At 42.1% G+C, this 11,415-nt stretch overlaps 1 protein-coding gene across 1 annotated transcript in view; it reads right to left on the bottom strand.

Annotated features, from left to right (window-relative positions):
• LOC120529054 (E3 ubiquitin/ISG15 ligase TRIM25-like) overlaps positions 1-10,144 on the bottom strand; it is a 15,646-nt gene extending 5,502 nt beyond the window's left edge. Inside the window, exons 1-2 of the mRNA XM_039753114.1 lie at positions 9,540-10,144; positions 8-268 (exon numbers count right to left, since the gene is read on the bottom strand). Of these exons, the coding sequence (XP_039609048.1) occupies positions 8-268; positions 9,540-10,121 (843 nt within the window). The 5' untranslated portion in view covers positions 10,122-10,144. The remainder of the gene's footprint in view (positions 1-7; positions 269-9,539) is intronic.
• Between the last annotated feature and the right edge of the window lie 1,271 nt (positions 10,145-11,415).

Genomic DNA, 11,415 nt, shown 5'->3' with positions numbered 1-11,415 from the left:
GTCCAACAGACTCCATGTGAAGTGTCGCTCTCACCTGTAGGAAGTGGAGATGGTCCTTGGTCTCTGAAAGCTCCTTCAGCTCAGCTTCTCTCCTCTTCAGCTCCTCAATCTCCTTCTCTAGTTGCTCAATGACTCCTTCAGCCTTCTCTGTTTTTCTTTTTTCTTGTTCTTTGATCCTCTCAGTCAGTTTTCTGTGGGCTTCCTCAATGCACCGTATCAGAGTAGTGAAGCTCTTCTTGTTTTCCTCTACCTCTCTTTTCACTGAAATCTGATTAAATGAAGATAGACATTGAATTAAGTCACCTAATAAGACTTACAGGTCATTAGATAGTTTTGTTGGCATTTTGAAGTTTTAAAGGATAGTTTGCTGGTACCTCACCCAAACAGGAGACCAGAGTAATGGAGGGGTAGTGAGAGATGGGGCAATGCGATCATTTAGTATCCTGGGTGTCATATTCTCTCTGCCAGTGCTCACAATTGTCTGCCACCAAGGGTGGATGGGATTTGCAATTTGAACAAGAAGCCTTTTGAGGTGCTTTAGAAGTATTTACAGGGGGGTCTGCTCCATTATCCCATGAGGACTTTAACCCAGAAAGGCATGTGTGGTGTTTCTTTTGTGTGCTGGAAGTTCCACTGGGTCTGTTACTAAAAACAGTCTCTCCTGTGAGATGGGCGTAGGATTAAAAAGAGGAAGGGGGCAGAAGAAAAAGAAGAAGATGAGGTTTTGGTAAAAAAGCACCTGTGCTGTAAGCCAGATGTGGGAAAAGAAAAGAGTTCTTAGGGGCCAGAGACTTGTGTATGGTAGCTGTGTTCTAGTTTGGGTGGGAGACGAACTGGACACAATGTCAAACCCATTGGTCAAAATGCCAGACTCCCCGATCACAATGTCAAATTGAGTATGTTCTGATTTCATTTAATTTCATGAACTTTTTTTTATTTTTTTATTTATCACCTCTCCTGTCGTACTGTACATCAATACAAGCGTTAATGAAATCACAAGCAGGTGAAGACGTTCCCAACCCAGAAGCCTTGGATGAAGAGAGAGGTTAAACTCCTGCACAAAGCATTCAGATCTGGTGACCCTGACCACCACAGCACATCCAGGGTCAACCTGTAAAAGGACATCAGGAGAACCGAACAGAAATACAAACAACAAATTGAGGATCATTTCGAAACTCAGACCCCAGACATATGTGACAAGGCATCCAGATCATCAGAGAATACAGGAAGGTAAATACAACTTCAACATCAAGTAATGTCTGCCTTTCTGATGATCTAAACAACGTTTATAATAAAACACTTATAACCAGAACTGCCCCTCTGGCAGACGACCAGCCCCTCAGACTTACCACCTCCACTGTTTAATCTGCACTGTGAAAAGTGAATGCACACAGTGCTGCTGGTCCTGCTGCCATACCTGGGCGCGTGCTTAAGGCCTGCACTGGGCAACTACCTGAGCAAGTCAATGACATCTTCAGTGAGTCTTTGGCCCAGGCTGTTGTCTCTGCCTGTCTTAAATTCTGAAAGACTACTGCTCTGTTGCACTCATCCCTATCATCACCAAGTGCTGTGAGAGACTGGTTCTGGCCCACCTCAAATCCAGTCTACCTCCCACACTAGATCCCTACCAGTTTTCCTGTCATCCGATAGGTCAGCGGAGGATGCCATATCATCGGCTCGTCACTCTTCCCTGACACACATGGATGACAACAACTCCTATGTCAGGATTCTATCTGTTCCTTTTAGCTCCCCATTTAACACCATCATCCCCTCCAATCTGGTAACTAAACTCAGCAACCTCAGCATCATCAGTTCTCTTTGTAAGTGGTCACTGAACCCCAGTCTGTAAGGTTAAACAACCAGACATCCTCCACTTGATCCTGAATATCGCTGTTCCACAGGTCTGTGTGTTTAGCCCTCTTCACCCATGACTGTGTCCCTTTCTATGGCTTCAGTTACATCTTAAAGTTCACAGACAACACTACGGTAACAGGACTGATCAGTGACTATGACGAGTCAGCCTACAGAGAGGATGTTAAGCACCTGGCAACTTGGTGCGCTAACAATAACCTCACCCAATAAAACTAAAGAGCTCATTGTGTGTGGAGGATTGCCGGCTTTCCATGCCGGTCCGCACCCCCAGGCCGCCAGGAGGAGCTCTCCCGACAGCAGGATCATGCCCGAGGTCCAGCAGGGCATTATGGACCTTGTAGTATTTTTACACAACCCTGCTGGATACCTTGGGGGCCATCAGGAGTCGCTGTGGGGGGGCTTATGGGCTCTTTCATGCCCTATGACCCGGGAGTACGTCATGGTCACGTGACAGGAACGAACAACGTGCTCCCGGGTTAAAGAAAAGGACTGATTGCCCTGACCCGGAAGGAGTAAGGAACTATGGACTGTCGGGACAGGAATACCTCCGGGTCAGGGGCTATAAAAGGACGGTGCCTCAGTCCAGACACTGAGCTGTGCTGGGAGGTGGAGGAGCAAAGTGTCTGGGTGAGGAGGAGAGAGTGTTGTGTTTATTATAGTGAGTTTATTTTTTGGGTTTTAAGAACTCCATCAAAAGAGCAAACACAAACTTAGAAGGTGAGAAACCTCAGTGGAGAATCCTGACTATGACGTGGTGCTAATTGCTCTGTGTGTGTTTTTTTGGCGGGGGGAGGGGTTCTTTAGACCTGTCTGCGCAAATGTGTTTGTGTTAAAGCCAATGGAGAAATGCAGGAGCGCACACACACACACACACACACACACACACACACACACCTCTCATCCACAAATGCTTTAACTGTTGTCTTGTAAATCGTTGATTAAACCTATGAACACAGCTGTTCAGCAGTCCTAAACACAAGCGCATGGTCTATTTTTGTCCTTAATTAAAAGACATCAATACGTTAATAATTAACACAAAGATAACGTTGTTTATTTTGCTGAATAAGGTAATAAGCTATATTTAAAATAAAACAAACCAGGAAGTAAGTGTTTTATACATTAAAGTACTCTGTATAACCAAGTGCCCTAACAAACAGCAACAGTGTACAGTACAGACAAAGAGTGTGTGTGCTGGTGGGGATTGGAAGGTGAATTAGGAGACCTCATTTACAAGACAAAAGACGGTCTGAGGTGTGAATGCGTAGCTCCGCTTTGCTCTTCGGTGTGTGTGTGTGTTTTTTTTAGGTTACTAGGGGTGCATTCTTAAATTCAGTCTGTCTGAATCTTTATAAACGCCAAGTTGGAAAATCATGTTTGAGAAAATGATAACAACAATTAAAATCTTGATCATTTGTGCTGTTTCGTGCTTAAGTGACCCAAAATATTTTTCTTAGTTTTCTTAGAACTTCATTAAAAGACAAACTTAGGAGGAGTGGAATGTGAGAAATCTCAACGGAGAATGTACTGACTTCTCCTTATTACTGACTGTTAGATGGTGCTAAAATGTTTTTTCGTCCTGCTGGTGCGCAAATGTGTTTGTGTTAAAGCCAGCTCAGACAAACCTGACGAATGCCGGGCGCACACACACACACACGGTGGCACTTTGGCGTTAGTGCTTCAACGTTAAACGAAGCCCGTAAACTTGATCCTGAACAGCAGACTGACTTTAACAATAATAGTTGATTGTTTTTATATTTATGTTTTTGTATATACTGTATTTTTAAATGTTCAAATGAACGTTTCAGAGTATATAATTTGTTGTGTCATCTGTTTACAGTGTTGGCTGATTTTGTGATTGAGACCCATGGGTTACATTGAACTGGAGTGGGACAAACGGCAAAGCCAAATTGCCCAAGAATTTAAAGAGAAGGTGCACGAGACTGTCATGCAGAGATTTCCGGATCTGACAGCGCACCACTGGTTCCGAGTCGGCTATTCCATCCCCAACGACTTAAAACGTGCACAAACTTCTCCCAGCTCATGCCTTGATTGATTATCTGGGAGTGAAGTGGAGTTTTAGAGTGGAAATAATAGATCATTATTTGGAATACACGCATTTCACGTGTGTTCCGTTTCTACAGTAATCCGTGTAAACACAACTTAACTGGGTCGGGAACACTTAATATAAAGCATTTAATGTGCTACATTAATTAATGACGGGTTTGAGAAAATCTAGTAAATTAAACATTCATTTTAAGATTTAGTTTAGTTTGCGACATTCTACTGACAAAATAAACTATTAGAATAAAGTGGAAATGTCGACTTTAATCTCGACATAATTGGCGACAATAAAGTGGAAATGTCGAGAATAAAGTCAACATGTCGACTTTAATCTCGACATTTAGATTTTTTTTTTCTTCACTGTGTCCGTATTTTTTTCACCGTGGCCCTAATACGCTTCCGTAATGTACACTGGCTCTTACAGACTGACTGAAATCAAATGTATGTTTTTATTCTAAAATAGTTAAGTACATGCATATTATTTGAAAGCGAACAGCGTCAGATCGGGTTTGAATACACGCTGATGCTGTTACAGAAGGAGTCATCTTATTCAGTGAAGCAGTTTCAACGCACAGTACATGCAATATTATTTGAAAACGAACAGCGTCAGATTGGCGCATATTCAAACCCGATCTGACGCTGTTCGTTTTCAAATAATATTGCATTAGTCGATGATGTTTTACATATATTGTCTCTTTCATTCATCTTGCGGTTTGTAATCAGTGACGCGTGTTTTTCCCGATCTTGCCAGTTCGCACATGTTGCTGTATGGTGCTGTTTCTTTTGTACTCCAGGACATGCAGAGGACAGAATAGTACAGAGCAGTGAGTTCAGCGCTATATGCAATCAGGACAGGCAGAGAAGGCACTAGATATATAAATAAACAGGGAAGGCACTGTATAATAGATATATAAAAACAGCTAAGGGGATAGATATATAGATATAGGTAGGAAGGAAAGGCACTATATGATAGGCAGACAGGGAAGCTCCTATATAATAATGCAATATTATTTGAAAACGAATATGTAAATGCATGATAATTGTAAAGGTTAGCTTTTTTTTTTTAAATTCAGTTCCATTCTCTCAGTCGCGTTCACGACCCCCAAATCTGACAATGCTGTTTTCACATAAAAACGCGCTATAACTCAAATGTGATTTATTTGGAGACGCGCTATACTCGAATGTGATTTATATAGGGAAGAAAGTACAATGTCAGGTGCTCATTCAGTGTAATAGGAACCATAGCACAGAGAGATGTGTACACTGCAACAAGTACACGTGTCGTGAATGTAGGAAGGGTGTGTGGGAATTGTTAATATTTGAATGTGATGATTTTATACAGCACGGATCGGAAATCAGCAGTTCTTAGCATTGCACCACGCAAGCTGTCGTATCAACCGCCTACTGTAACTTGCTTTATTTTTTCTTCACTTATAGTCTAGAATAAAAATATTTTACTAACTAGTCTTATTAATTCATTATTTAATAATAAATAGCATAATCATCATGGGTTGTGTATTGAGTGATTTAACAAATCTGTTTTATTAATCGGTTTGTTGTTGTTTTTTTTACCACATCATCTATTTATGAAACTATGTTGACAATACAAGAACTGCCTATACAGTATATTAAAGATACGGTATAGGGCTTCCTGGACACTGCAGTTAACTGAAGCAGTCAATGCTCCATCTGGCGGGAATATACAGCATTGCAACCATCTTTTTAGAAAGCGCATGGGGGCGTTTATGGGGCGGGGCATCGTTAACTGCGTCATCGCGGGGGATCACATTCCGTGCACGGATCGTGCATGGTCCTGTCATGGTCCTGTCATGGACCTGTCATGCTCCAGGCGGCTGTTTGACGTGGCTCCCACTGTAGACCAGTAATGACTGATCACTGATATAACGATAACGTGCAGTGAGTCCACTTGACTTGATCATTCCTAGTCTTCCTCCTCTTTCTCTGTACGTTTTTATCATTTGTTTGCTCAGAGGTTAATACACTGGCTCGTTCCTGAGCAGCTCTTCTTCTCTCCACCCTAGCAGCCCACTTCATCTCTTCTTCTGTTGGCATCTTTTCACGTTAAAACTGATTAAGTCCGTGTTTGTGTTGCAATTACTTTGTACGTTTTCTTTAATTTTTTTCACTTAAGCTGGGACTTAAGTGTTCAATCTGCCTCAAGAATGATTTATGGTATGTAGAGGTAGAGGAAGTGATGGCGAAGCTGGTAGGGAACGAGAACAGTGCCCATATGCATGAACCACCCTGCTGCAGATAGTTGATTCTACAATAAAGTAAAAATAAAAAGAGGATTAACCTTGGAGGTCAATCATCACCAAGAAAGCAGACAGTAGATGTCACGTAGTATATGTGTACCAAATTTCAGATCAACAGGTCAAATGTTTTGTGAAGTACAGGTGATTTAAAATCCCAGACAGACAAACAGACAGCGACAGTAGCGTATTATATTAGAAGACAGATATTCTCATTTGTATGCTGCCCTATTGTACCTTACTGTTTCATGAACTACTTGCAGCCACTGCCTACTGTTGGCACTTCCTGGTGAGATGCTAAACTGCATTGACATGACAATAAAGTTGACTCTGATCTAAACAGAATGTTAAACTAATATGTCTATATGTGACTGGGTCTACTGGGGGACACAGATGCTCACAAAGGGGCCTTTGCATTTGCTAGAAACACAAAAATTCAAGATTTTACCGACAGTACAGACATTTACAACAACGTGCTGTCTGCCACTGTCACCGATCAATCCTCACGGTTATAAACCTGTCCAATAAAAAACAAAATTCATTAGCGGGTTGAGCAGGATCAGAGCAGGCATCTCATAAGTTAGTTTAATGAGACATTTGATGTGTTCGAATGCTCAAAAAGAGAAAATGGACAGTCATTCAAAGTGAGAGCCCCGTGGTGTAATGAAAAGTAAACCTAAAGAGAGACTGTGAGGAGATGACTTACCTTACGTCAGCTGAAGTTCAGTTTATGGACTTAATGGAACACATATTTTTTTTTCATGCAAATAGCATCACAATTACTGCAACACTCATCATTTCACACTCTGCCAATGAACTGTGAAAACTATTTTATAAAACTACTGCAACAATCAATTATGATCTGTACAAGGAGCAACTGACGCCATTGATGAGATTCAGTAAATCACAGAGTCAACTGCACTTGAACGGGCTGAACACAAACACACAGAGGTAAGCGCTGATGCTGGCAGGCCAGTCTAGTTCAGCAACTCAATCCCAGAGACAGTGACGCTGCAGTGCTGTAGGGGGCGCCAGTGGTCACGAGCTGGCTGCTCAACGAATGGACAGCACCCACTGATCAGCTCCGCCGTGCTGGCAAATTGCTCTCTGAATTGACTATAACCGGCTGTGGCGTTCAATGAATGTACGTCGCCGAATGTACTCGGCCCCTGCATGCTCCCAAATTGCACTGAGACACGACTATAGCCAGTTCGCGTGGTGTAAGAGTTAAGATCTCCTGCTACACAGAGCTGTGTTTGTGTTCAGTTTGTGTGTTTCTGGTGTCACTTATTTTATCATCTTGTGTGACAAAGGTGCACTCATCTCTGTGGCTTGACACCCTAACCCTGAGGAGCACGACTGGGGCTCCTTTATACCAACAGCAATTTCTTGTACCCTGAATACCATGAGGACTGATTGTGAGGTCATTGATGTGTGGTAGAATGTCTAGAGGGGGCTGGGTGGTCTCGTGGCCTTGGAACCCCTGAAGATTTTTTTTTTACAACTGTATGGAGTTTTTTTTTTGTTTTTTCTGTCCTCCCTGGCCATTGGACCTTATTTTTATTCTCTGTTAATTAGCATTGCCTAATTTTATTTCTTATATATCTTTCTCTTTTTTCTCTTTCTTCATCCTGTAACGCACTTTGAGCGACATTGTTTGTATGAAAATATGCTCTAAAAATAAATGTTGTTGTTGTTTCTTTTTAAACTTCCATTCTGGTGTATGTTCAGACCATAGTTTGTGTGTTTATGTATATTTATTTATCTATCTATATATTTCTTTATTTAAAAAGCTTCTGTAAAAAGCCACACAAAAAATGAAGTTCTATCTTAAGCACTATCAGTCATAAATTGAAAATATTAATATTAATCGTAATAATACATCAACCCCCATAAAAATCAAGTGCTCCACCTGCTAAATTTATTTTGATACGATAAAATGTTTGGGATTTGTTTTTCTACTTCAATGCCTGTGCCTGGTTTATGGTTGACGTATGTGATGTTCACAACACAATACAATTTATTTATTACACAAGAAGGGCCGCAATGAGCTTTAACAGGCCTGCCTCTTGACAGACCCCCAGCCCTGACTCTCTAAGACGATGAGGAAAAACTCCTTAAAAACCCCAAGTAGGAAAAAATGGAAGAAAGGTCAGGAAGGGCAGTTCAAAGAGAGACCCCCTTATCAGGTAGGCTGAGTGTACAGTGGGTGTCAAAATAAAACGAGTCAATACAACACAATACACAGAAGAGAACACAAGTAACCGTCAAATGCATGTGATGAGGGGGAGGCACCAGTTGAATTGGGATACCCTGGGGCTCATGGTGGTCTTCATCCGGCTTTGTCACAAGCACAATTGGCATCGTTCTTAATTAAAACAGCACAACCTGCGCTAATTTTATATCAACACAACGTACATCGAGTAGGCAGCCCTGACGCCATATTGCACTGCTGAATCAGAGAGCAGTTTCGACACGGACTTTAACTTTAATACTTTGAGCGTATTTTCAGGCAAGTAATTCTTAGTTTTACTTACATAGAAAGGTCAAAGAGGTACTTCAGTGTTTACTGAGTAGATTTTTGCTCATTTATCTGTGCTCATCTTATCTTCCACAACTGCTTACTCTCTTTCTTTAAACACACGTATCCCATATGTGGCAGCACTACAGATTGATTTTATTCATGTTGTGAAGCCTTGGGGTATTGAAGTAATAATACGTCTTTGCATTTATATAGCGCTTTTCTCATTACTCAAAGCACTCAGCAATTGCAGATTAAGGGCCTTGCTCAAGAGAGCAGTGTCCTTTTTGGCATTTTAAGGCCTTCGAACCAGCAACCTTCCCATTGCCAGTGCAGATCCCTAGCCTCAGAGCCAACACTCCGCCCTTGCTTTGGATGACACTGTGTGGTGACCATCTATGCTAACACAAGCCAACAACAGCATTCTCTTGTTAAGAACACCTCATCAGGATCAGAGTGTTAGATATTTCCACAAACAGACCAAGGGCCACTCGCACCCGTGTTACAGACACGTTCTGGTCTGCTGGTTGTAGTTTTCCCATCACTGCCTCAGATACTCTAAAGAAAAAACTAATTAGACCACAAAGAAACTGAGCTCGGCCTAATGAGAGCACCATCTGTGGTCCATGGATAATACTGAGTGTCCCAGCCTTACCCTCCATGTCAGCTAGATATCCTCCAGCTCAGGACTATCCTGTACTTGAAAGTCAGGTTATAAGACAGATGAACAGATGTCCCCATCCATCCATATTTACAAACACCTTAACTCCTGTTATTTAGTTATTTTCTATTAAATACTAAACTCCACTCACCTGTTTTTCTTCTCTTTCTTTCTCCAGCACAGCCATTTCATGATTTTTATGTCCAGTCACCGCACACATCATGCAGATACAGGAATCATCAGTTCTGCAAAACATCTCCAGACTTTTCTGATGTTTCTCACAGAGTTTCTCCTTCAGATTTCCATCAGGATTAACCAGCTTGTGGTGCTTCAGGGCGTCTCCTTCAAGGTGAGGCTGAAGGTGAGTCTGACAGTAGGAGGCCATGCAGGTTAGACAGGACTTCACCGCTCTGAACTTCTTCCCAGTACAGAAATCACACTCCACGTCTCCAGGGCTGGCATAATTCTGAGATGGAGTAGAAGTGAGTGTCGTCTTCTTTAAGTTCTTGATGACTTCATTCAGCAGATTATTTCTTCTCAGAGCAGGCCTCATGGTGAACGTCTCTCTGCACTGAAGACAGCTGCACTCTTGGCTCCGATCCCAGTAGTCAGTGAGGCACTTCAGACAGAAATTATGACCACAGGGGATGGTGACGGGGTCAGTCAGGGTGTCCAGACACACCGAGCAGGTGAACTCGTCTTGTAATCTACACAGCTGGGCTTCAGCCATCATCAGTCTGAGGAGAGACAGGCAAAGAGAATCAGTCAGACAAACAAGGAAGTGACTTGTGAAGAAACTAAAGTGAAAGTTTGTCTTTGCTCAGTGAGGAGGAGGAGGAGGAGATTTAAAGAGAAAGCTGAGAATTCATGGAGAGAACATCTGAGGAGACACTGAGGGTGAACAGTTAATGTGAGACAGGAGCTCATAAAGTGAAGACCACAAGGTGAGAGAAGTGATGACCTGTCACAGGGGGTCTGCTAAAGTGTAATTCACGTCAGTGTTTCTTATTTACAGTGATATGAAAAAGTTTGGGAACCCCTTAATTCTTTGGAATTTTGTTTATCATTGGCTGAGCTTTCAAAGTAGCAACTTCCTTTTAATATACGACATGCCTTAAGGACACAGTAGGATTTCAGCAGTGACATGAAGTTTATTGGATTAACAGAAAATATGTTATATGCATCATAACAGAATTAGACTGGTGTATAAATTTGGATGCCCCAACAGAGATATGACATCAATACTCAGGTGAGCCTCCTTTTGCTCCTTTGAGCCTCTCGACGCTGTCCTCCTGTAGCCTGTGAGGAGTGTCTGGATTCTGATGGAGGTATTTCTGACCATTCTTCATACAAAATCTCTCCAGTTCAGTTCAATTTGATGGACAGCCTGCTTCAAATCATCCCACAGATTTTCGATGATATTCAAGTCAGGGGACTGTGACGGCCATTCCAGAACATTGCACTTCTCCCTCTGCCTTTGGAGATTTCGAACTGTGTTTTGGGTCATCGTCTTGTTGGAATATCCAACCCCTGTGTGACTTGAACTTTGTTACTGATGCTTGAACATTATCCTGAAGAATTAGTTGATATTGGGTTGAATTCATCTGACCGTTGACTTTAACAAGGGCCTCAGTCCCTAAACTAGCCACACAGCCCCACAGCATGATGGAACCTCCACCAAATTCGACAGCAGGCAGCAGGTGTTTTTCTTGGAATGCGGTGTTCTTCATCTACCCTGCAAAGCTCTTTTTGTTCTGACCAAATAACTCCATTTTTGTCTCATCAGTTCAAAGCACTTTGTTCCCAAATTAATCTGGCTTATCTAAATGAGCATTGACATACAACAAGCGACTCTGTTTGTGGCGGGAGTGCAGGAAGGGTTGCTGTCTCATCACCCTGCCATACAAATGTTCTGAATTCTAGAACGATGTACAGATACACCATCTGCAGCGAGATGTTCTTGCAGGTCTTCGGAGGTGATCTGTGAGTTGTCTGTAACCATTCTCACAATCCTGCCTCTGCATATG

Source organism: Polypterus senegalus, chromosome 4, assembly GCF_016835505.1.
Source record: "Polypterus senegalus isolate Bchr_013 chromosome 4, ASM1683550v1, whole genome shotgun sequence".
NCBI classification, from domain to species: domain Eukaryota; kingdom Metazoa; phylum Chordata; class Cladistia; order Polypteriformes; family Polypteridae; genus Polypterus; species Polypterus senegalus.
Note: the sequence above shows the minus strand (reverse complement) of the source record. Positions and strands in the feature narration are given on the sequence as shown.